The 26,799-nt window shown below is 47.1% G+C and overlaps 1 protein-coding gene across 2 annotated transcripts in view; it reads right to left on the reverse strand.

The window, feature by feature from the left end:
* ACADM (acyl-CoA dehydrogenase medium chain) overlaps positions 1–26,799 on the reverse strand; it is a 70,538-nt gene that overhangs the window by 24,070 nt on the left and 19,669 nt on the right. For both annotated transcript variants that reach the window (XM_063939060.1, XM_063939059.1), the window contains 8 exons: positions 23,906–24,003; positions 23,754–23,823; positions 21,711–21,811; positions 20,149–20,229; positions 13,090–13,220; positions 12,888–12,996; positions 11,040–11,180; positions 10,868–10,963 (listed from right to left, as the gene is read on the reverse strand). In XM_063939060.1, coding sequence (XP_063795130.1) covers positions 10,868–10,963; positions 11,040–11,180; positions 12,888–12,996; positions 13,090–13,220; positions 20,149–20,229; positions 21,711–21,811; positions 23,754–23,823; positions 23,906–24,003 — 827 coding nt within the window. The remainder of the gene's footprint in view (positions 1–10,867; positions 10,964–11,039; positions 11,181–12,887; positions 12,997–13,089; positions 13,221–20,148; positions 20,230–21,710; positions 21,812–23,753; positions 23,824–23,905; positions 24,004–26,799) is intronic.

Consider the following 26,799-nt stretch of genomic DNA (forward strand, 5'->3'; position numbering starts at 1 on the left):
CGCCTCCACACCAATATCGTCCTCATACATGTCGACACCACGTACCGACACACACCGCAAACTCACAGGGAATGCTCTAATGAAGACAGGACCCACTAGCCCTTTTGGGGAGACAGAGGGAGAGTCTGCCAGCACACACCACAAAGCGCTATATATACAAGGGATATCCTTATATTAAGTGCTCCCTTATAGCTGCTTTAATATATATATATATAGCCATTAATGTGCCCCCCCTCTCTGTTTTACCCTGTTTCTGTAGTGCAGTGCAGGGGAGAGACCTGGGAGCCGTTCTGACCAGCGGAGCTGTGACAGAAAATGGCGCCGTGTGCTGAGGAGATAGGCCCCGCCCCTTTTTCGGCGGGTTCTTCTCCCGCTATTTTTCCAGTCAGGCAGGGGTTAAATATCTCCATATAGCCCCTATGGGCTATATGTGAGGTATTTTTAGCCTTGTATAAGGTTTATATTTGCCTCTCAGAGCGCCCCCCCCCAGCGCTCTGCACCCTCAGTGACTGCCCAGTGAAGTGTGCTGAGAGGAAAATGGCGCACAGCTGCAGTGCTGTGCGCTACCTTATGAAGACTGAGGAGTCTTCAGCCGCCGGTTTCCGGACCTCTTCACGCTTCAGCATCTGCAAGGGGGTCGGCGGCGCGGCTCCGGGACCGGACTCCACGGCTGGGCCTGTGTTCGATCCCTCTGGAGCTAATGGTGTCCAGTAGCCAAGCAGCAAATCCACTCTGCATGCAGGTGAGTTTACTACTTTCCCCCTAAGTCCCACGTTGCAGTGATCCTGTTGCCAGCAGGACTCACTGTAAAGAAAAAAACCTAAACTAAACTTTCTCTAAGCAGCTCTTTAGGAGAGCCACCTAGATTGCACCCTTCTCGTTCGGGCACAAAATCTAACTGGAGTCTGGAGGAGGGTCATAGGGGGAGGAGCCAGTGCACACCACCTGACCTAGTAAAGCTTTACTTTTTTGTGCCCTGTCTCCTGCGGAGCCGCTATTCCCCATGGTCCTTTCAGGAACCCCAGCATCCACTTAGGACGATAGAGAAATAAGGCAAAAAATGTGACTTTCCAGCTGTAGCTGTGGAGACCAGGTCCGAGAGACCCTCCCCGAACAATTCCTCACCCTTGTAAGGTAAAACCTCCATATGCCTTTTTGAGTCGGCATCACCTGTCCATTGCCGAGTCCACAGGACCCTTCTGGCAGAAATCGACATAGCGTTTATTCTAGAATCCAGTAGACAAAGGTCTCTTTGAGCATCTCTCATATAAAAGGACAGCGTCTTTAATATGCCCCAGGGTCAATAATATAGTATCCTTATCTAGGGTATCAATTTCCTCAGACAAGGTATCTGTCCATGCCGCTACAGCACTACACACCCAGGCCGACGCAATTGCCGGTATTAGTAAGGTACCTGAATGTATATAAATGGACTGCAGGGTAACCTCCTGTTTGCGGTTAGCAGCATCTTTGAGGGTAGCCGTATCCTGTGACGGCAGGGCTACCTTCTTGGATAAGCGTGTTAAAGCTTTGTCCACCCTAGGGGAGGATTCCCATCGTAACCTGTCCGTTGGCGGGAAAGGATACGCCATAAGAATCCGTTTGGAAATCTGCAGTTTTTTATCTGGAGATTCCCAAGCCTTTTCACATAACTCATTCAGTTCGTGTGAGGGGGGAAAGGTTACCTCAGGCTTCTTTCCCTTATACATATGCACCCCTCTTGTCAGGGACAGGGGTTTCCTCTGTGATGTGCAAAAATAGGATTTTGGTACTTACCAGGTAAATCCTTTTCTTTGAATCCATAGGGGGCACTGGAGTACTCTTGGGATATGGACGGCCTCCATAGGAACAGGGCACAGAATATTTAAATTTAGAACACTCCACCCCTCCATATCCCAGAGTACCTCAGTGTGTTTTACTGAGCTGAACAGGAGCTAGAGAGAGGTTGACAATGGAGTATTACATATAACATAACGGACAACAATGAAGTTGACACATAACGTTACTGACAACTAAACAGTTGACACCATAACCAGCACTTGATAATTTGAACCAGTCGGTGAGAGTGTGTTACCATAAGATCCCCTGAACATACGACAAACCAGGTAAAACTGCACTGGGTGGGCGTCCAGTGCCCCCTATGGATTCAAAGAAAGGGATTGACCTGGTAAGTACCAAAATCCTATTTTCTTTTTCATCCACTAGGGGTCACTGGAGTACTCTTGGGACGTACCAAAGCTTCCCCCGTGGGCGGGAGAGCTGTTTGGCACCTGTAACACTAGGCGGCCAAAGCTAGATGCTGATGCCGCAAACGTATCAAAGTTGTAAAAGCGCACAAACGTGTGCACTGAAGACCAAGTAGCCGCACGGCAAAGCTGCGTCGTAGAAGCTCCACGACCAGCTGCCCATGAAGTTCCCACAGAACGTGTGGAATGAGCTGTTACTGATGTAGGCGGCTGTAACCTAGCATGAAGGTAAGCCTGACGTATGGTCAGTTTTATCCATCTGGATAAGGTCTGCTTAGACGTTGGCCAACCCATCTTGGCAGCATCATAGAGAACAAACAACGTATCCGTCTTACGAACTGTAGACGTTCGGGATACATAAACGCGTAGTGCGCGTACCACATCTAAAGTTCCAGAATGTGCTGTTAACACAGGAACTACTATTGGTTGATTGATGTGAAAAGATGACACTACCTTTGGTAAGAAAGCGGGATTCGTCCGAAGTTCCGCTCTGTCATCATGAAACACCAAATACGGTGGCTTGCATGACAAGGCACCCAAATCTGAAACACGCCTTGCCGAAGCTAAGGCTAGAAGAAAAATTGGTTTTCCAAGTGAGAAACTTTATATCCACTTGCTGTAAGGGTTCAAAATATGAAGACTGTAAGAAATCTAAAACCAGATTCAAGTCCCATGGCGCTGTAGGTGGAATGAATGGAGGCTGTACTCTGAGGACACCTTGCAGAAAAGTATGTACCGACGGCAATAGAGCCAATCGTCTTTGAAAATAAATTGACAACGCAGATACCTGCACCTTTAGTGTAGATAAACGCAGTCCTCCATCTAACCACATCTGTAGAAATAACAAAAGACGGGATAACTTGAAAAATTATGTCGGAAACTTCCGAGCTTCACACCAACCTATATAGGCACGCCAAATTCTGTAATAATGAGCTGCCGTAACTGGCTTCCTAGCTCGTAACACGGTTGGTATAACCGATTCTGGAATGCCCTCTCTTCTTAAGAGGGCGGTCTCAACAGCCACCCCGTCAAACGCAGCAGCGCCAATTCGGGGTAAAGGAACGGACCCTGTTGTAACAAGTCCGGACGTAGTGGGAGCGGCCAAGGATCGTCTGCGAGTAGTCCGTGGAGATCCGAGTACCAAGCTGTTCGAGGCCAATGAGGTGCCACTAGTATGACTGTGAGACTCTCTTTTGATCCGTTTTAGCACCAGAGGGAGCAGCGGAAACGGTGGAAACAGATACACTAGGCTGTACGGCCAAGCGATTGTGAGAGCATCCACCGCCACGCCTTTGGATCTCTCGTTCTGGACACATACTGGAGCGTTTGGTGATTGTGGCGAGACGCCATGAGGTCCACTTGAGGGTAACCCCACCGCTGAACCAACATGTGAAACACTTCTGGATTTAATGCCCATTCTCCTGGATAAAAATCCCGACGGCTGAGATAAATCGCCTCCCGGTTGTCCACTCCCGGAATGAACACAGCCGACAATATCACCTGGTGGTATTCTGCCCAATTGAGGATTCGAGCTACTTCCCGCATTGCCATGCGGCTTCTCGTTCCTCCTTGTTTGTTGATGTATGCGACTGCCGTTGCGTTGTCTGACTGCACTTGGACAGTCTGAGAGTGAAGCATGTGTACTGCTTGTCGTAGTGCATTGTAAATTGCGCGGAGTTCCAGGACATTTATAGACAGCAACCTTTCGTGATCCGCCCAGAGACCCTGGAGCTGACAATTTTGAACTACTGCTCCCCAACCTCTGAGACTCGCGTCCGTCGTTAGAATTATCCAATTCCAGCCGCCGAACAGTTTCCCTGCGGTTAAATTGTGTACCTTGAGCCACCAGAGTAGAGACACCCTTGCCCTTGGCGACAACCTCACCCTGTGGTGAATCTGCAGATGCGTGCCCGACCACTGTGCGAGCACATCCAGTTGAAATGGACGTGAGTGAAATCTTCCGAACTGAAGCGCTTCGAAAGTCGCCACCATTGTTCCTAAGAGGCGAATGCACAAATGTACCGAGACTGTGCGTGGCTTGAGCACTAATTGTACCAGATGGCGAATAATCTGTACCTTCTGTTGTGGTAGGTAAATTCTTTGATAGACCGTATCGAGAATCATACCTAGGAATTGAAGGCGTTGAGACGGAATGAGATGTGATTTCTTGAAGTTGACAATCCAACCGTGGTGAACCAGTACATTGTACGTTAGCAGCGCATGTTGGAGAAGCATCTGTTGAGACAGGGCTTTGATGAGCAGATCGTCTAAATACGGAACTATTGTCACTCCCAGGGATCTGAGATGAGCTATCATCACAGACATCACTTTGGTGAATACCCGAGGCGCTGACGAAAGGCCAAACGGTAGAGCCTGAAACTGGTAATGGTTCTGGCGTATTGCAAACCGCAAGAACCGCTGATGAGGCTGCCAAATCGGAATGTGTAAGTACGCATCCTTGAGATCTAGCGCAATCATGAATTCCTTTGGCTCTAAACCTGCAATCACTGAGCGCAGAGATTCCATCTTGAATCTGTAGTAAGTTACGTACCGATTGAGACCCTTTAAGTTCAATATTGGCCTGACTGAGCCATCCGGCTTCGGTACCACAAACAGACTGGAATAATAACCCTGACCCTGTTGGTGTACAGGGACCGGAATCAAAACTGCTGAATCCAGTAGGGACTGAATGGCAATTTGCAGAACCGCCCTCTTGTCGTCCGAGAGAGGTAGGCCTGTCTTGAAAAACCGCAGTGGCGGAAGACAGTCAAACTCTATTTTGTAACCTCTTAACACTAAATTGCGGATCCACCCATCCACGGATGCCTGGAACCACGCCAAATGGAACGTCTGAAGGCGTGCTCCCACAATCGGAGAACCGAGATGGGCTGGTAGCCAGTCATGTCACTGGCTTGTCGGTGACCTTAGCGTCTTGACGACTTGTGTTGGTTTGTTGGAAACCACGTCGACGACCCCGTCTACCAGGCGTGGCTGATCCTCTGCCACGTCCGCGAAAGGACTGAGGTCTAAAGGATTTGAAAGCAGGTCCAGAGTATCTCCGTCTTGGTACCGGTGGAGGCAATGGTAAGAAAACCGACTTTCCTCCCGTGGCCTCAGAAATCCATTTGTCCAATTCAGGACCAAACAACTTCTCGCCACCGTAAGGTAATGCCTCTATACCTCTTTTGACCTCTGCCTCCGCTTGCCAAGAACGCAGCCAGAGAGCTCGTTGTACTGTAACCAGTGACGATGAAATGAGAGAAGTGAGCTGACAGACGTCAGTAGAAGCTGTACAGAGATACTCCGCAGCCTCACACATTTGATCAGCAAGAAGTATAAGGTGTTCGTCATGTAGGGCAGACTTGAGTTCTGTTATCCATACTATTAGCGCCTTAGTGACCCAGATGCCAACCAAGCCAGGTCTCAGCAGCACTCCTGCTGCTACATACATGGACTTTAGCATAGTTTCTATTTTGCGATCTGAAGGGTCTTTAAGCGTAGTAGCAGCTGGCACTGGTATGGTTAATTTCTTTGTAAGTTTCGACACTGACGAATCAACTATTGGTGGATTCTCCCATGTACATGTCACAGAGTCTGGAAACGGGTAACTAGACTTAAATCTGCTAAGTATAAAAAACCGTTTATCTGGAGTCTGTCGTGTTTCTACTAACATCTTATTAAGAGACTCCGAAACAGGAAAACACATTGGAGTTCTCTGTCGTTTAGTAAATACGACTTGATCATTTGTCAGAGGCTCCTCAGTTTCTGTAAACTTCAGAGACTGACGCACCGCTCTGATGAGATTATCAATGCCTGAGCTGTTAAAATCCTCACTATCTGACTCCACTTCGCCCTCCTCACCCTCATCTTGTGCCGTGAGGTCTGGCATGGAATCGTCAGAATGCAACATAGCAGAAACTGGTAAATCATAAGACATATGAAATATATCCCGTCTACCCAAAATGGATTTGGACCTTTCGCAAGGCTGAGACGCCTCCGGTAGTTCTGGCGGTCTCACCCTAGACTCAGATCTTGCCGCTTCCCGCTCTTGTCGAGCGGCGGTCAATTCTGATTGCAACCCAGCCAGTACATTGGCTAGCATTTCCCATGGAGGGTCCGGGGAGGAAACTGGCTTTAAAACCGGAGCAGAAATTGTATTCGTAACTGAATCCACAAAACATACTGGACATGTGGTAGATCCATCCGGTAACACACTGCTACAGACTTTGCAGTGATGCTTTTTAATTTTTGCTGGTGCCTTACTCATTATGGAGACAGACAATACAATACACAAAAAACAGACACTTGCACGACTCAGTAAAATAGTACTAAGGTGTCTCTATATATATATATATATATATATATATATATATATATATATATATATATATATATATATATATATATATCAGGCCAAGTGCAGTACACGCCAGTACTATGAAATGTGATCCCAAATTCCCACTAACACCCCTGCGCCTCCGGTGGAGTAGAGATGTATTACTGGAACGTTCTGGAATCACAACAGGAAGACACAAGCAGCATGGTTAAAATGGCCCCCATGCTAAACTTATAGTCACAGTACAGGTTACAAGCTTTTAAACTGAGATATAACCGTGTATGAAAATCATGTATAAATCATTCCTGCAGCCTAGCATACTGCTGCTGCTGCTGCTTGTCCCCCCTCGTGCCGCTGATTTCTGCTTGCAGCCTGTAATGCCCCCCCCCCCCCCCCCCCTGTATGCTCCGATGCGGAGGGAGTATGCGGGGCGGGCAGAGTTAGTGAGGGGCGGCCAGCGGGAGCCGGGTAGCGGGACGCGCTGGAACAGACAGCGGGGAGCGCGTCCTGAAGCGCTCTGAGCAGCGGCGGCGGCAGCAGCGGCGGGCGGACTGTATAAGGGAACCAAGCGGCCAGTACTATGGTGCGCCAGCGGTATCTGTTAACGAAAACATTGTCCCCACACAGCGGGGCGGCAGCGTGAGCTGACCGCCCCGACCAACATACCTGGACTCCTGTGGTGAGGCTCCGACGGGGCTTCTCTGTAAGCGCCGGCCAGCCTGTCTGCAGGATGTCTGTCTGGCTGTGAGGGTGCTCATTTAGTGAGGACCGACACGCCACAGCTGCTTGTAGCAGCTTGCACTATCCCTGACCCTGGCCTTTTGGAAGGGGGAAAGGGATGTGTATGAAAAAAAAAGAAAAAATATTAACAAAAAAATAAAAATATTCAAAAGAATTGTGGACCAAGCCACATATGCCTGTTGCTACGTCGAGCACAGAAAAAACACTGAGGTACTCTGGGATATGGAGGGGTGGAGTGTTCTAAATTTAAATATTCAGTGCCCTGTTCCTATGGAGGCCGTCCATATCCCAAGAGTACTCCAGTGACCCCTAGTGGATGAAAAAGAAACATCCTTAATTGCTATAATCATATATCGGATGGATTTAGCCAATTTTGGCTGTAACTTTGCATCATCGTAATCGACACTGGAGTCAGAATCCATGTCGGTATCTGTGTCAACAATTTGGGATAGTGGGCGCTTATGAGACCCTGACGGTCCCTGCGACATAGGATCAGGCACGGGTTGAGACCCTGACTGTCCCAATGCATCAGCCTTGTCTAATCTTTTATGCAAGGAATTAATATTATCATTTAAAACCTTCCCCATATCCATCCAATCAGGTGTCGGCGCCGTCGGCGGAGACACCACATTCATTTGCTCCCGCTCCTCTCCCACACAGCCTCTCTCATCAGACATGTAGACACAAGCGTACCGACACACCACACACACAGGGAATGTCCTTTCTGAAGACAGTTCCCCCACGAGGCCCTTTGGAGAGACAGAGAGAGAGTATGCCAGCACACACCCCAGCGCTATATATCCCAGGAATAACACAGTAACTTAATGTTAACCCAGTAGCTGCTGTTTATATCTTTTTTGCGCCTAATTATGTGCCCCCCCCTCTCTTTTCAACCCTCTTCTACCATGTATCAGCAGGGGAGAGCCTGGGGAGCTTCCTCTCAGCGGTGCTGTGGAGAAAAAATGGCGCTGGTGAGTGCTGAGGGAGAAGCCCCGCCCCCTCGGCGGCGGTCTTCTGTCCCGCTTAAATTGTAATTTTTGGCGGGGGCTCATACATATATACAGTGCCCAGCTGTATATATGTGGTCTTTTGCCAATATGAGGTCCCAAATGCTGCCCAGGGCGCCCCCCCTGCACCCTTACAGTGACCGGAGTATGTGAGGTGTGTGGAGCAATGGCGCACAGCTGCAGTGCTGTGCGTTACCTCTAGTGAAGATCACGAAGTCTTCTGCCGCCTGTGAAGTCTTCTTTGCTTCTCATACTCACCCGGCTTCTGTCTTCCAGCTCTGCGAGGGGGACGGCGGCGCGGGTCTGGGACGGACGGCGAGGGTGAGATCCTGCGTACCGATCCCTCTGGAGCTAATGGTGTCCAGTAGCCTAAGAAGCAGGACCTAGCTTCAGAGAGTAGGGCTGCTTCTCTCCCCTCAGTCCCACGATGCAGGGAGTCTGTTGCCAGCAGAGCTCCCTGAAAATAAAAAACCTAACAAAATACTTTCTATCAGCAAACTCAGGAGAGCTCACTGAAAAGCACCCAGCTCGTCTGGGCACAGTATCAAACTGAGATCTGGAGGAGGGTCATAGAGGGAGGAGCCAGTGCACACCAGGAACTAAATTCTTTCTTAAAGTGCCCATGTCTCCTACGAAGCCCGTCTATCCCCATGGTCCTTACGGAGTCCCCAGCATCCTCTAGGACGTTAGAGGAAAATTATATATATATATATATATATATATATATATATCCAGTATGGTTCTAATAAAGAGGGACGTGCATCCATCCACTCTTCATAGGTATAGAACAGGCGGCACTCACTGGTCTTAGTGAAAAAAATGTATTTTCAAAAAAATCAATCAAATAATTGGCACATTTTGCCAACGTTTCAGCGCCACGCAGGGCGCTTTTTTCAAGGCTGTGTGCAAAGCAACAAACTTTTGTTTGTTGCTTTGCACACAGCCTTGAAAAAAGCGCCCTGCGTGGCGCTGAAACGTTGGCAAAATGTGCCAATTATTTGATTGATTTTTTTGAAAATACATTTTTTTCACTAAGACCAGTGAGTGCCGCCTGTTCTATACCTATGAAGAGTGGATGGATGCACGTCCCTCTTTATTAGAACCATACTGGATATCAATTAATTCTTGGGACGGCACCTTGGCAGATGTCGATACAAGTGAGTGCCGACCTGACCAGCTTTGTATATATATATATATATATATATATATATAGAGATATATAGAGATATATATATATATATATATATATATATATAGAGAGATATATATAGAGAGATATATATATATATATTTTCCTCTAACGTCCTAGAGGATGCTGGGGACTCCGTAAGGACCATGGGGATAGACGGGCTTCGTAGGAGACATGGGCACTTTAAGAAAGAATTAGATATATATAAAAACCCCGCAGGGCAACCTTTATTGTGACGTTTCGGGGACTAACCCCTTCCTCAGACCACACACACACACATATATATAATAAAAACGTTTTGGTTGAGTTCTAAATATATGTTCTTTATCTAATTCAATCTTTAAGAAAAATAAATCTGGACGGTTTTTAGATATCTATGCTTAGTCACAGGTGACTTAATTAGTACATCAGTGAGTTTGATTATACCATCTGTGAACAAACAGGGATTTCCCTAAAACCTGGACTGTTGGAGTGATGGTTCAATGTACACAAACACTGTTTAATGCACAAAATTATTACAAATATTGTATAAAATGACCTTCAGACTGTGTGTATAAGGTGTATACGAGACATACATGCATTCTGTGTTTAGAGGTGGGCCCCATCCCCAAGAGCTCTCATTAGGGTACGCAAATATTCCAACATACGGAAAAATCCGATATCCAAACTACACCTGTTCCCAAGCATTTTGGATGAGGGATACTCAACCTGTACATAGCTTACGGATAATATTTGCATAATAGACATCTTGGGGAAATTCAATTTTTGAAAAGTCGTTGGGTGTCTGTTTTTTCCTGTCTATTAGATAGGAAAAAAAACACACACCAAACTGACTTTTCAAAGAATTGAATACCCTCCCTTAAGTCTACTTACGCACTTAGAGAGAGACAATAGGGGGTGATTCAGAGATGGCTGCAGATCATTGCTTCAGCAGTAAGATATGCGTCCATCTCCTCTCATGCTAGCGGACACCCAACATGTGGGAGGCCACCTCATGATGCGTCCGTAATTTATTTGCAGACACATCGACTAGAGGTTGACCCCCAGCCTGCGCAGCCTGGCAAGCAGTCCACCGCCATTTTTTTTTATGGGAGCGGTTGCGTGTGAGGTCACGCATCCACCCCGAAAATGCTCGCGACATGCCCCCATTTTGGCCACCAAGCTCGCAAAATGCAGAAACGCCGCCCCACGAATGCCCACACCTGTCTAACACCTTGTGGACGCATCCTGACAGAATGCGGACGCAAGGAGTAGGGTCGTGCACGCACACTGCGGCCAGTGCATGTGCGCAAAGCAGATGGACGCAGCCGCAGAGTACAGACGATCACATCGATAGACTCTCACTCACCTCAGCAAGCACTTTCCCGAATGTCTTCCTCTCCAGCGAGTACTTGGTAGCTTCATCCAGAGCTCTCTGAGCTAGTCCGACCGCGCCGGCTGCCACCTGCAAGAAGTAAGCTCCAGTTCAGGCAACGTGCTTCCTCTGCAGCCACTGACCTGCTATAGACCCATCATCTTACCGGCGGTCTGGTCTTATCAAAAGCTCCCATTGCAATCTTAAAGCCAGATCCTTCTCCAATCAGAACGTTTTCAGCAGGAACCCTGACGTCCTCAAATACAATCCCCCTGGTGTCCGAGCATCGCTGACCCATATTCAGTTCCTACAAGCAAATAAATTATTTGGAGACCGTTCTCACGCTGCATTACAAGCAGACATTTCCCTTCTGAATAATAACTTATGTCTACAAGGCCACTACAGTCCACTATTAAAGTATTGATCCATCGCCAAAATAGAATTGCATAGGCTGTATAAAATTACCTACGACTGCATTTTGTACCCCAAATTCTAGACTGGAATCCATTCACTTTCCCCTGCAATAACACGGAACCGAGGTAACATCACATATTCTATGGCAATACCAGCCGGGAATTCTATGGAATTTATCAGCTAAATAAGTGCAGCATTATACAACACTCCAAATGATATATGTGGAGCAATTCAATAAATCGCACCAAACAGCCCATTTCGGCGCTTCAGGTCCCGGGTGTTTTTTTTCTCTCCAGAATTTGTCTGTGTGCGACTGAAGGCGGGTACACACTGATAGATATATCTGCAGATCAATTGATCTGCAGATATATCTATGGACGGATCGGGCAGTGTGCTGTGCATACACACTGCCCGATCTGTCGGGGACCGACGTCATGAACTGGGCGGGCGTGTACACACGCCCGCCCAGTTCAGCTGTCCATCACCGCCAGATACTACAGCATGTGTACGGGCGGCCGGCTGGTCGCCCGTACACACGGCGATGCGCCAATATATCGGTAGATATATTGGCTGTCGGCTGTGCTGCGGGGCCGACGCGATAGGTCTGAACGACTGACTTCACAGACATATCGCCCGTACACACTGGCCGACGGACCCGCGATATATCGGCCGTTCAATAGAACGGCCGATATATCGGCCAGTGTGTACCCACCTTGAGTCTCTGAATCTGTATATGAAGTGCTACAATGTAGTAGACTTGTCTTTTTTCCACGCCAAGCGTCATTGTGCTTTGTATACAGACTCCATCGCACACAGATATACTGTATGCAAGTGCCACGTATCAAATGAAGCAGCAGAGTCGCTTGGCGCAACGCATTGTGACTAGGACCTGGGGGCTCACGGCAGGCAGGCATCCCGCGCTGCATGGCGTATTGAGACTAGATGTATAAGAAAACATCTTTAGCTGCTTTTTATTTTATTTAAATATCCAGACAACAGGTAAATTACAAGTTTATTCAAAAATAAAATACTGTTTATGACTAAATATAAGATCTAAACAAAAAAAGTGTATCGCAAAAAAAATAATAAATATATAGGAGGGTATGCAATTAGCTCCGTTTTTTCGCCTAGGTGAAAAAACTGAGCTTTTTCGCTATTTTTAGGGCGAATGTAGATTCGCCCTATGCAATAGCAGGGCCGGATTTTTCGCCTAGGCGCAAAATGCCGGCACTGGCGAAAAACACGTGGATCGGCGAATTCACTCCCGATCCACGTGTTTTGGCGAATCTGCAAGCGGTTTTCGACGGTTTTTGGGGCCGTTTTTGCCAATGCCGATTCGCCTGCAAAACAAAGGATGAGCGATCTTACATATGCAAACTTCATAAGCGCAGTCTCGCTGCTATGTGGCCCATGCACGTTGTTTGTGACTAGTGGTAAACCCGATGCATATACTGCCGCTCTAAAGGCGTACAGCTCTGCGCATAGGTGGCCTCATTCACCTGCAGCCCTTTAATATATATATATATATATATATATATATATATATATATATATATATATATATATATATATATATATATATATAGGAGAGGGGTCTCACCTTCCTACCAATCTGTATTCCTGGGCTGTCAGCGTCCACAATGAACCCCGTGAAAGCCTTTCCTGTTGGAACTTTTGGATCAGGGTTGGTGCGAGCCAGAAGAAAGTACCTGGACGAGGAAATAAACAACACTGGTTGCATGCAGGTTCTAACTTTACATAGACAGGTCTTATTGGGAACCAGTACAAAGTCAGCCATGTACCAGTTAGCTTTGCCTCCGTTGGTAATCCACATCTTCTGCCCATTGACGATGTACTCGGTGCCCTTCTTCTCCGCTCTAGTCTTCAGACCAGCCACGTCAGAGCCAGCCCCCGGCTCAGTGACGCAGTACGCCTGGGGACACAGCAAGCAGAGACATTAATAGCGAAGACACGGGCTTGTTGATGTAATCACATGATACTCTGCTAATATGTGTTTGCAACATCAGCCTCTACACTGAAAACATATTAAAAGATCTGTTTGCAAAAGTATGCGGACTTATAAACTGCAAACTATAAAACTTCACTAACTTTTACAGTCGTCATTTCGAAGTCTCACACTTTTACAAACAGGTCTCAGCATTGTAGCACTTTGAAGTTGCCAGTGAACACAAATAAATAGGAACACTTCAATAAATAATCCAGGATTTATGGAGCTTAGACTTGTTTTTTTGTAATGGTCATGGCTGACGGGGAGGAGGGGACGGGGACGGCAGAATTCCACACTTAACAGTGTTCAGCCTTTAGCCCCCCCATTATACCAATCTGTCTTTGCAGGATTGTTTTTCAGTCTCTCCATCAGCTGATTATTGCACAGTGCTAATTGTCAGCTAGTGTTATATTACATTATAACGATAATAACTAAACCACATGGTACCTGGTTACGGATGACGTGTTCGTAATATATTGCCTGGTAATGTCAATCAACGGTCTTCCCACTTTCATGAATATATGGACCAAACATAACCTCATCCTAACCCTCTGTTCCACACTCACTGTCTAACCCATCTGTGTCACCCCTGTCTGTCTGCCCCTCCCCTTTAGAATGTAAGCTCTCACGAGCAGGGCCCTCTCCCCTCATGTGCCTTTACTTCTCTTACTTAAACCATCTTCTACTCCATACTCCCTTAGATAGCACCAAATCCCTCGATTTTCTGCCACCCGATATTTATGTCAGTGTCGTCTGCTGATGCAGCTACATTTATATACCCTGTACTTGTCCTATATTGTCTTGTACTGTAAGTCACTTTCTTTCTTGGATTTGCCTATTTGTTTGTGTACTCTGTAACTGGGCACGGCGGAACCCTTGTGCCGCCATATAAAGGATAAATAAGAATTTACTTACCGATAATTCTATTTCTCGGAGTCCGTAGTGGATGCTGGGGTTCCTGAAAGGACCATGGGGAATAGCGGCTCCGCAGGAGACAGGGCACAAAAAGTAAAGCTTTAGGATCAGGTGGTGTGCACTGGCTCCTCCCCCTATGACCCTCCTCCAAGCCTCAGTTAGGTACTGTGCCCGGACGAGCGTACACAATAAGGAAGGATTTATGAATCCCGGGTAAGACTCATACCAGCCACACCAATCACACTGTACAACCTGTGATCTGAACCCAGTTAACAGTATGATAACAGCGGAGCCTCTGAAAGGATGGCTCACAACAATAATAACCCGATTTTTGTAACTATGTACAAGTAATGCAGATAATCCGCACTTGGGATGGGCGCCCAGCATCCACTACGGACTCCGAGAAATAGAATTATCGGTAAGTAAATTCTTATTTTCTCTATCGTCCTAGTGGATGCTGGGGTTCCTGAAAGGACCATGGGGATTATACCAAAGCTCCCAAACGGGCGGGAGAGTGCGGATGACTCTGCAGCACCGAATGAGAGAACTCCAGGTCCTCCTTAGCCAGGGTATCAAATTTGTAGGATTTTACAAACGTGTTTGCCCCTGACTAAATAGCCGCTCGGCAAAGTTGTAAAGCCGAGACCCCTCGGGCAGCCGCCCAAGATGAGCCCACCTTCCTTGTGGAATGGGCATTTACATATTTTGGCTGTGGCAGGCCTGCCACAGAATGTGCAAGCTGAATTGTATTACACATCCAACTAGCAAAAGTCTGCTTAAAAGCAAGAGCACCCAGTTTGTTGGGTGCATACAGGATAACAGCAAGTCAGTTTTCCTGACTCCAGCCGTCCTGGAACCTATATTTTCAGGGCCCTGACCACATCTAGCAACTTGGAGTCCTCCAAGTCCCTAGTAGGCGCAAGACACCACAATAAGCTGGTTCAGGTGAAACACTGACACCACCTTAGGGAGAGAACTGGGGACGAGTCCGCAGCTCTGCCCTGTCCGAATGGACAAACAGATATGGGCTTTTTTGAGAAAAAAACCACCAATTTGACACTCGCCTGGTCCAGGCCAGGTCCAAGAGCATGTTCACTTTCCATGTGAGATGCTTCAAATCCACAGATTTGACTGGTTTTAAACCAATGTGTTTTGAGGAATCCCAGAACTACGTTGAGATCCCACAGTGCCACTGGAGGCACAAAAGGGGGTTGTATATGCAATACTCCCTTGACAAACTTCTGGACTTCAGGAACTGAAGCCAATTCTTTCTGGAAGAAAAATCGACAGGGCCGAAATTTGAACCTTAATGGACCCCAATTTGAGGCCCATAGACACTCCTGTTTGCAAGAAATGCAGGAATCGACCCAGTTGAAATTTCTTCGTGGGGCCTTCCTGGCCTCACACCACGCAACATATTTTCGCCACATGTGGTGATAATGTTGTGCGGTCACCTCCTTTCTGGCTTTGACCAGGGTAGGAATGACCTCTTCCTGAATGCCTTTTCCCTTAGGATCCGGCGTTCCACCGCCATGCCGTCAAACGCAGCTGCGGTAAGTCTTGGAACAGACATGGTACTTGCTGAAACAAGTCCCTTCTTAGCGGCAGAGGCCATAAGTCCTCTGTGAGCATCTCTTGAAGTTCCGGGTACCAAGTCCTTCTTGGCCAATCCGGAGCCATGAGTATAGTTCTTACTCCTCTACGTCTTAAAATTCTCAGTACCTTAGGTATGAAAAGCAGAGGATGGAACACATACACCGACTGGTACACCCACGGTGTTACCAGAACGTCCACAGCTATTGCCTGAGGGTCTCTTAACCTGGCGCAATACCTGTCCCGTTTTTTTGTTCAGACGGGACGCCATCATGTCCACCTTTGGTAATTCCCAACGGTTTACAATTATGTGGAAAACTTCCCCATGAAGTTCCCACTCTGCCGGGTGGAGGTCGTGCCTACTGAGGAAGTCTGCTTCCCAGTTTCCATTCCCGGAATGAAACACTGCTGACAGTGCTATCACATGATTTTCCGCCCAGCGAAAAGTCCTTGCAGTTTTTGCCACTGCCCTCCTGCTTCTTGTGCCGCCCTGTCTATTTACGTGGGCGACTGCCGTGATGTTTTATCCCACTGGATGAATACCGGCTGACCTTGAAGCAGAGGTCTTGCTAAGCTTAGAGCATTATAAATTTACCCTTAGCTATATTTATGTGGAGAAAAATCTCCAGACTTGATCACACTCCCTGGAAATTTTTTCCTTGTGTGACTGCTCCCCAGCCTCTCGGGCTGGCCTCCGTGGTCACCAACATCCAAAACTGAATGCCGAATCTGCGGCCCTCTAGAAGATGAGCACTCTGTAACCACCACAGGAGAGACACCCTTGTCCTTGGATATAGGGTTATCCGCTGATGCATCTGAAGATGCGATCCGGACCATTTGTCCAGCAGATCCCACTGAAAAGTTCTTGCATGAAATCTGCCGACTGGAATTGCTTCGAAGGAAGTCACCATTTTTTTACCATGGCCCTTGTGCAATGATGCACTGATTTTAGGAGGTTCCTGACTAGCTCGGATAACTCCCTGGCTTTCTCTTCCGGGAGAAACACCTTTTTCTGGACTGTGTCCAGAATCATCCCTAAGCACAGGAGACTTGTTGTCGGGATCAGCTGCGATTTTGGAATATTTAGAATCCACCCCTGCTGTTGTAACAGTATCCGAGATAGTGCTACTCCGACCTCCAACTGTTCCCTGGACTTTGCCCTTATCAGGAGATCGTCCAAGTAAGGGATAATTAAGACGCCTTTTCTTCGAAGAAGAACCATCATTTCGGCCATTACCTTGGTAAAGACCCGGGGTGCCGTAGACAATCCAAACGGCAGCGTCTGAAACTGATAGTGACAGTTCTGTACCACGAACCTGAGGTACCCTTAGTGATAAGGGCAAATTTGGGACATGGAGGTAAGCATCCCTGATGTCTCGGGACACCAGATAGTCCCCTTCTTCCCGGTTCGTTATCACTGCTCTGAGTGACTCCATCTTGATTTGAACCTTTGTAAGTGTTCAAATTTTTTTAGATTTAGAATAGGTCTCACCTAGCCTTCTGGCTTCAGTACCACAATATAGTGTGGAATAATACCCCTTTTCTTGTTGTAGGAGGGGTAATTTAATTATCACCTGCTGGGAATACAGCTCGTGAATTTTTTCCCATACTGCCTCCTTGTCGGAGGGAGACCTTGGTAAAGCAGACTTCAGGAGCCTGCGCAGGGGAAACGTCTCGACATTCCAAACTGTACCCCTGGGATACTACTTGTAGGATCCAGGGGTCCTGTACGGTCTCAGCGTCATGCTGAGAGCTTGTCAGAAGCGGTGGAACGCTTCTGTTCCTGGGAATGGGCTGCCTGCTGCAGTCTTCTTCCCTTTCCTCTATCCCTGGGCAGATATGACTCTTATAGGGACGAAAGGACTGAAGCTGAAAAGACGGTGTCTTTTTCTGCAGAGATGTGACTTAGGGTAAAAACGGTGGATTTTCCAGCAGTTGCCGTGGCCACCAGGTCCGATGGACCGACCCCAAATAACTCCTCTTCCTTTATACGGCAATACACCTTTGTGCCGTTTGGAATCTGCATCACCTGACCACTGTCGTGTCCATAAACATCTTCTGGCAGATATGGACATCGCACTTACTCTTGATGCCAGAGTGCAAATATCCCTCTGTGCATCTCGCATATATAGAAATACATCCTTTAAATGCTCTATATTTTTAGTCAGGGAATCCGACCAAGCCACCCCAGCTCTGCCCATCCAGGCTGAGGCGATCGCTGGTCGCAGTATAACACCAGTATGTGTGTATATACTTTTTATGATATTTTTCCAGCCTCCTGTCAGCTGGCTCCTTGAGGACGGCCCTATCTATAGACGGTACCGCCACTTGTTCTGATAAGCGTGTGAGCGCCTTATCCACCCTAAGGGGTGTTTCCCAACGCGCCCTAACTTCTGGCGGGAAAGGGTATACCGCCCATATTTTCTATCGGGGGGAACCCACGCATCATCACACACTTCATTTAATTTATCCGATTCAGGAAAAACTACGGTAGTTTTTTCACATCCCACATAATACCCTCTTTTGTGGTACTTGTAGTATCAGAAATATGTAACCCTCCTTCATTGCCCTTAACGTGTGGCCCTAATAAGGAATACGTTTGTTTATTCACCGTCGACACTGGATTCAGTGTCCCTGTCTGTGTCTGTGTCGACCGACTAAAGTAAACGGGCGTTTTAAAACCCCTGACGGTGTTTTTGAGACGTCTGGACCGGTACTAATTGTTTGTCGGCCGTCTCATGTCGTCAACCGACCTTGGCGCGTGTTGACATTATCACGTAATTCCCTAAATAAGCCATCCATTCCGGTGTCGACTCCCTAGAGAGTGACATCACCATTACAGGCAATTGCTCCGCCTCCTCACCAACATCGTCCTCATACATGTCGACACACACGTACCGACACACAGCACACACACAGGGAATGCTCTGATAGAGGACAGGACCCACTAGCCCTTTGGAGAGACAGAGGGAGAGTTTGCCAGCACACACCAAAAATGCTATAATTATATAGGGACAACCTTATATAAGTGTTTTCCCTTATAGCATCTTTTTTATATATTTCTAACGCCAAATTAGTGCCCCCCCTCTCTGTTTTAACCCTGTTTCTGTAGTGCAGTGCAGGGGAGAGCCTGGGAGCCTTCCCTCCAGCCTTTCTGTGAGGGAAAATGGCGCTGTGTGCTGAGGAGATAGGCCCCGCCCCTTTTTCGGCGGCCTCGTCTCCCGCTCTTAACGGATTCTGGCAGGGGTTAAATATCTCCATATAGCCCCCGGAGGCTATATGTGAGGTATTTTTAGCCAAAAAAGGTTTGCATTTGCCTCCCAGGGCGCCCCCCTCCCAGCGCCCTGCACCCTCAGTGACTGCCGTGTGAAGTGTGCCGAGAGGAAAATGGCGCACAGCTGCAGTGCTGTGCGCTACCTTAAGAAGACTGAGGAGTCTTCTGCCGCCGATTCTGGACCTCTTCTCGTTTCAGCATTTGCAAGGGGGCCGGCGGCGAGGCTCCGGTGACCATCCAGGCTGTACCTGTGATCGTCCCTCTGGAGCTAATGTCCAGTAGCCAAGAAGCCAATCCATCCTGCACGCAGGTGAGTTCACTTCTTCTCCCCTAAGTCCCTCGTTGCAGTGATCCTGTTGCCAGCAGGACTCACTGTAAAATAAAAAACCTAAGCTAAACTTTTCTAAGCAGCTCTTTAGGAGAGCCACCTAGATTGCACCCTTCTCGGCCGGGCACAAAAATCTAACTGAGGCTTGGAGGAGGGTCATAGGGGGAGGAGCCAGTGCACACCACCTGATCCTAAAGCTTTACTTTTTGTGCCCTGTCTCCTGCGGAGCCGCTATTCCCCATGGTCCTTTCAGGAACCCCAGCATCCACTAGGACGATAGAGAAATAATAATAATAATAATAATAATAGACAGAAACGCTACCAATGGAGTCAATCAAGGACATTTTGGTAGAACAAATAAAACATATTTATAAACGTAGGTGTCAAGTCAATTAGGCGCAATGTGACGTCAAGCACCGCCACGTAGCTCCCCTGTGCACATACGGTAGCTGGCAGTTATGGTAGCCACTAGAGCAATCATTTCTCTTGTGCACCTCTATGGGGGCGTAGCAAAGCCAGTGACGTTGGGGTCACACAACGTGCCGGTCTGGAACACAATGGACGGCACATCATAGCTAACTGAACAGTGTCATTATATATTCTGTGATACATGAAATAATGCACTCTGCTGTGATATATACATATGGCTATTAGAGGCTACTATATGAAGATCACAGAAATCCTGGGTATAAGTTAATACTCATTGTTATATCCAGGAGTTTATCATACTAAGTGCCACTTACACACATCAGGGGCTCCTCAGTCATTCTTCCCAGGTACTTCTTCTGCTGGGCCTGGTTCCCGGCAATGATCACCGGCATTTGCTGCAAAATAAATCAATTACTGTTTTCTGCCTTTTTTTTATTGAAATATGAATTCTCTGCACAGAATATCAGCAGCAGATGTGAGACAGGAACAGAGTGTAATGACTGTATCTGTAGCCACAGTGTGGCCATCTTGCAGGTGTGTGACAATGAGCGAAGGGTAATCCTGCCATTGTAACTCTCTATGAAAGTATCGCCTCACACACATATTGTAACGCTGAGCCAAGCAATGTGTAAGGGACAGAAACTTTTGTGGCTAGGAAATGATCACTAGAAGGTGAACAGCAGAAGTGTTGAGCGGAGATTAGGAAGAAGAAGGACAGAGCGATAGGAAGAGGGAAGGTTATTAGGTTATTATCACTCTGTTGAAAAGTGACCGTTTACGTTGCCGTAGCGTGGAGTCTGCGTTGTAATTATACAAGAGAACAAAGGGCCTAACTCAGTCGATCACAGCAGCAAATTTGTTAGCAGTTGGGCAAAACCATGCTGCACTGCAGGTGGGGCAGGTGTAACATGTGCAGAGAGAGTTAGATTTGGGTGGGGTGTGTTCAAACTGAAATCTAAATTGCAGTGTAAAAATAATGCAGCCAGTATTTACCCTGCACAGAAACAATATAACCCACCCAAATCTAAAATATCTAACTCTCTCTGCACATGTTACATCTGCCCCCCTGCAGTGCACATGATTTTGCCCAACTGCTAACAAATTTGCTGCTGCGATCAACTCTGAATTACCCCCAAACTCTCTACAGCTTGGGCAGGAACTGATAGCATAAAATAAATGACTTACTGCAGCCGTCTATACTGGTGTCATTAGTAATGCACCCGCAGCTGCCTTTTATTAAGCATCCCAAAGAAGAAAATGTTACTATTTTATTACCTCCAGTGACCCTAGGGGCCCCAACTAACAGCACGTCTGCATTATATCCACCCCGCACTACAGAAGCATTGGGGATAGATGTAGAATCCATGTACAAATCAGACTCCTTGTCATCACACAGAATGGGATGACTATTTATGCCCTCAACAACTAATCCTCTGCCTGGCACTCTACGCCCCAGATTACTACAAGTGTAGCGCAGACTACATCAGTGATATAAATAAACGGGCAAGGTCATCAGACAGAGAGCCAATCATATGCCCAAGATATGGCACCTATCTCCCCCCTAACAAGGGGCCAGACCTATGCAGTCCTCTGGCTGCACCAATCCCCCACCAGGATGCTAACTGGCCAATGCCAACAGTTTGGTCCGAGCAGCACAAACATAATTCATTGGATGCGATTTGCAGATAGAAAGGAACAGAGTAAAAAAAAAAAAAATGTATACGTATCCGCATAAGGGACGCTGTGCATCTATTATATACTACCACTGCGCCTATCGCTTGCACACGCACCGGGAGACTGCAGCTAGTCCTGTATAACTACACACTGACACAAAGTGAAGCAATACTACAAGCGGGCACACACTCCATACACTTACTCCCAAGGAATTGGCCTCTATGGCGGTCTGAATACCGGTGCATCCATAAGCAATTTCCTCAGTAATCATACATGTATCAAAGATGCTGAGGTTCATTCCGCCTGCAGGAGACAGACACACAGCCCATCAACACACAGACTGAGTAGCTCTTATACCATAACCACTGCCTATACACCAAGTACATATAGTGCCTCATACCTCATTGAGGTTAATGGTTCCCAGTGACTTCATAGACGTTACATCTGAATATTTATATAAATGATGTACTTTCTTTTAACTATGTTTTTGGCTTACGTATATTCCTTGTATTAAGACGGAATGTGTATGTAATCAGCTAGTTACAAAAACATCATTATCATGAATAACAAGAAGAATACACGAATAAGTTACTATCCACAATAGATTTCACAGAGAGATAATGACGGCCCATCCTAAACGTCACACGCACCGGTCTTCTATTCCGATATCCACAAGTGAAGGTTCCATGATGTAGGAGATGAAAGGTCATCATTCTGGATGAGGAGTTAACACGTGCGAGAAGTAATAATGTAGCGCTCACATATAATTTGCTTTGCAGTAAATCTTATTTAGAAGCCAGTATATTGTGCACAAGCCAGACGTGCAGGGAAAAAAAAACGCTGCCCGGCGACTGCACTCCTGTGATCGCAGGTACATAGCCGGCCTCAGTCAGATTACTGTAATGTGGCCTGACGCTCGTCTAGCCGGTAACTAAATAACCAAATACCGGCAGTGTCCTCTACCTAAAACCACTGATCTGTCTGCAACGGCGAGGCATCGGAGAAGGCCTTCTATAGGCTATATATCTATACTACTAATATCAGAACGTTGTGTCTGTCTGTTCCAAGACGGCGCAAAAACAGCTACACAGATTGTCATGAAAACTGCATCATTTTGAAGTGGGCAATAACAAAATGTATTGGCATCATGACCAGGCCCCTATGCAAAGCACTAAAACTACCACACCTCAAATAAAACATTTTTTGGCAGAAACGATTTCATTGCGGGAGAAGCTGCGGGCAACAGCTAGTTTATTTATATTCACCTGGCCGGCAGAAAGCGGCATGGTCTGTATACAGGAACATACAACAAACACAGCCCTTAGCACCCACAGGGGTGTATTCAATTGGTGTCGGATCCGACACTGTACTTTTCAATTTGGGGGCGTTTGACAGGTTTAGCACATTTTTGACAATGCCAATCAGACTTTTTTTAAAGTCTAATCGGCATTGTCGAAAACGGGCCAAAAACCTGTAAAAAATGCCCACAAATGCGACAAAATGTGTGGATCCGCGGCTAATCCGCCGATCCACGTGTTTTCCGACAAGTCGGAAAAACGGCACTTGAATAGGTCGAATCCAGACTCGACCTAAAAAAGTTGGAAACTGCAGTTTTTCCGACAGGTCGGGAATTCCGACGGTAATTGAATAGACGACATGGGGTCTATTCAATTGATAAGGGTCTATTCAATTGAAGTTGAAACTGCCATCTAGTCGGAAAGACAGCAGTTTGACTTTTTTTAGGTCGAATCATGATTTGATCTATTCAATGGTACTGCCGTTTTTCCGATTTGTCGGAAAACATATGGGATCGGCGGATTAGCCGCAGATCCACATTTTGACGGATTTGCGGCCAGATCAGACAGGTTTTAGTCCCGTTTTCGACAATGTTAATCCGTCTTTAAAAAACTTGGATTGGCATTGTTGAAAATGGGCAAAACCAGTCAGATCTGCCCGCAAATTGAATATCGCATTGTCGGATGCTCTCTGTCGGAGAGGATCCGACATGCATTGAATAGACCCCATAGAGTGAATTTAAAGACCATCTCATTGTATAGAACAGAGGTCATCTTTTATGTATATACCTTTATATGCAGCTGCAGGAAAAAGGTTTACACTTGGACATCAGCCTCATACAGAAGTTGTTTTTATTTTCTGCATCGCTCACTGGTAACAACGACAAGAGCCCAGGAAGACTTTATATAAAGAGAGGAAACAGAAACCGCCATAAAAGTGACGTTCTTACCGCAGTGTTCCGGGATATGTCCGTTCATCAGCCCAAGCTCCCACGCTCTTTTGATAATAGGAACTGGATACTAATAAAACAGAAGTGATTTTGGTCAATAAGGACGTACAATGAAAGCGTGTGGTACAGCGGAGGAATGTAATGCGGCTCACCTCCCCCGTTTTGTCATACTGAGCGGCTACGGGAATGACCTCCTCTCTGGCGAACTTCCGAGCGGTGCTTTGGAACTCCTTCTGCTGCTCGCTGAGCTCTGTGCGCACACAGGACATAAACGGTGTAAGAGTATTTCTTCTCGCATTACGTCACACCACAGAAAGCATCGCAATGTAGCCAGGGAGTCTGGCAGCGGTGTAGGGTATTGGGTTGGCGAAGGAGTCCCAGGGACGGAGCAGAGTGTCACATAAATGCCACCATGGGTACTACCTTTTTGGCCAAGTACATCCCACTGCTGCAGAGTCCCATAGGACAATACAGTGTGATCAAAACCAAGATGCAGTAAATATTATAAAGAAAAAAAGACCCACAAATAGACATCTTTTGTTATTTAAATTGTTGTAAAATGTAATCCTTACCTTCCACGTCATTTTAAATGGACAATAAATATGTATTTTCCCTTTAAGGTTATACAATTTTCTCATACGTCCTAGAGGATGCTGGGGACACCATAAGAACCATGGGGTGTAGATGGGATCCGCAGAAGACATGGGCACTTTAAGACTTTGAAAGGGTGTGAACTGGCTCCTCCCTCTATGCCCCTCCTCCAGACTCCAGTTTAGAATCTGTGCCCAGTGAGACTGGATGCACTCTGAGGAGCTCTCCTGAGTTTCTCTGAAAAGACTTATGTTAGGTTTTTTATTTTCAGGGGGGCTGCTGGCAACAGGCTCCCTGCTTCGTGGGACATAGGGGAGAGAAGCAGACCTACTTCTGTGAGTTTAAAGGCTCTGCTTCTTGGCTACAGGACACCATTAGCTCCTGAGGGTTTGGAACACTAGGTACGCCTAGGGGCTCATTCCCAGAGCCCGCCGTCACCCCCCTTGCAGAGCCAGAAGACAGGTGAGTAGAAGAAGATAGAATACTTCAGTGACGGCTTCTGAGGTACCGCACAGCGGCCGCGCTGTGCGCCATGCTCCCACACACAGCGGCACTACAGGGTGCATGGCAGGGGGGGGGGGCACCCTGGGCAGCATAAAGGGGGGGGGGGCACCCTGGGCAGCATAAAACGCCTCATATGAGACTGTCAAAGTGTGATAGGAGTGCCTAGGCACTAAATCCTTACCCCCGCCAGTATTATTGTTTTAAAAAATAGCGGGGCTGAAGCGCGCCATTAAGGGGGCGGGGCTTAGCCCTCACACCTCTCATCAGCGCCATTTTCTCTTCACAGAGCTGCAGAGAAGCTGGTCCTTCTTCACCACTGCTGTACAAGTAACAGGGTGCAAAAACGGAGGGAGGGCACAGTTAATTTGGTGCAAAAATACGTTATTATAAACGCGCTGCAGGTCTGAGGCATTAAATTGAAGTTTCAGAACCGGGTCAGGCGCTGGGTTGTGAGCTGGCAAACTCCCTCTGTGTTTCTCTGACAGGCTTTACTGTGGGTCTGGCCCCTATTTGCCCAGTGTGTCTGTGGGTGTCGGTACACGTGTGTCGGCATGTCTGAGGCGGAGTGCTCTTCCCAGGAGGAGACTGTGTTAGGGACAGAACGGCTGTGGGAGTGACCCTGTTGGCACCGCCGACTCCTGATTGGATAAATGTGTTGAATGCTTTGAATGCTAATGTGGCTCTTATTAATAAGAGATTAGATAAATCTGAGTCTCAGAACCAGGCATGGAAGAAATCTGTGGAGGATGTGTTATCACAGGTCCAGACCACCTCGGGCTCACAAACGTTCGTTTGCTCAGTTGGCAGACACAGATACCGACACCGACTCCATTGTCGACTGTAGTGATATCAGATTAGACCCAAAATTGGCAAAGAACATTCAGTACATGATTGTAGCACTAAAAGATGTGTTACATATCACTGAGGACCCTGCTGTTCCTGATAATAGGGTCTGTATGTATAAGGGAAAGAAACCTGAGGTAACGTTTGCTCCCTCTCATGAACTGAATACCCTTTTTGAAAAAATGTGGGAAAATCCTGACAAAAAGTTTCTGATTCCCAAAAGAATTCAGTTGGCGTATCCGTTCCCCTCTAGGGATAGAGAAAAGTGGGAGTCACCCCCCATTGTGGACAAGGCTCTATCACGATTGTCTAAAAAAGTGGCTTTACCGTCGCCGGACACGGCAGCCCTTAAGGATCCTGCGGATCGTAGACAAGAAAATACGTTAAAATCCATTTACGTCACCAGAGGTACACTACTCAGACCAACCGTTGCATCTGTGTGGGAGAGTAGTGCTATCGAAAAGTGGGCAGAACTTGTCATCTGATATAGATACCATAGATAGGGATAGCGTCCTTTTGACACTGGGTTATATCAGAGACGCTGTGGCCTACCTAAAGGAAGCGGCGAGAGATATTGGCCTTTTGGGGTCAAAAGCCAATGCCATGGCGGTTTCAGCTAGGAGGGCATTGTGGATTCATCAATGGAATGCTGATGCAGACTCTAAGAAAGCTATGGAGTCTCTCCCATATAAAGGTGGTGTCTTGTTTGGTGACGGTCTCGCTGATTTGGTATCTGCGGCTACCGCGGGTAAGTCATCGTTTTTACCTTATGTTCCTCCACAACAAAAGAAAGCTCACCACTTACAGATGCAGTCCTTTCGGCCAAATAAATACAAAAGAGGCCGAGGGTTACTCCTAGGAGAAATAGATTTACCGGTAGGTTTAAAATCTTATTTTCTCTTACGTCCTAGAGGATGCTGGGGACTCCGTAAGGACCATGGGGTTTATACCAAAGCATCCAATCGGGCGGGAGAGTGCGTATGACTCTGCAGCACCGACTGAGCAAACGCTAGGTCCTCATCAGCCAGGGTATCAAACTTGTAGAATTTAGCAAAAAAGTTTTGACCCCGACCAAGTCGCCGCTCGGCAAAGTTGTAAAGCCGAGACG

This window comes from Pseudophryne corroboree, chromosome 9 (assembly GCF_028390025.1).
Source record: "Pseudophryne corroboree isolate aPseCor3 chromosome 9, aPseCor3.hap2, whole genome shotgun sequence".
Taxonomy (NCBI): domain Eukaryota; kingdom Metazoa; phylum Chordata; class Amphibia; order Anura; family Myobatrachidae; genus Pseudophryne; species Pseudophryne corroboree.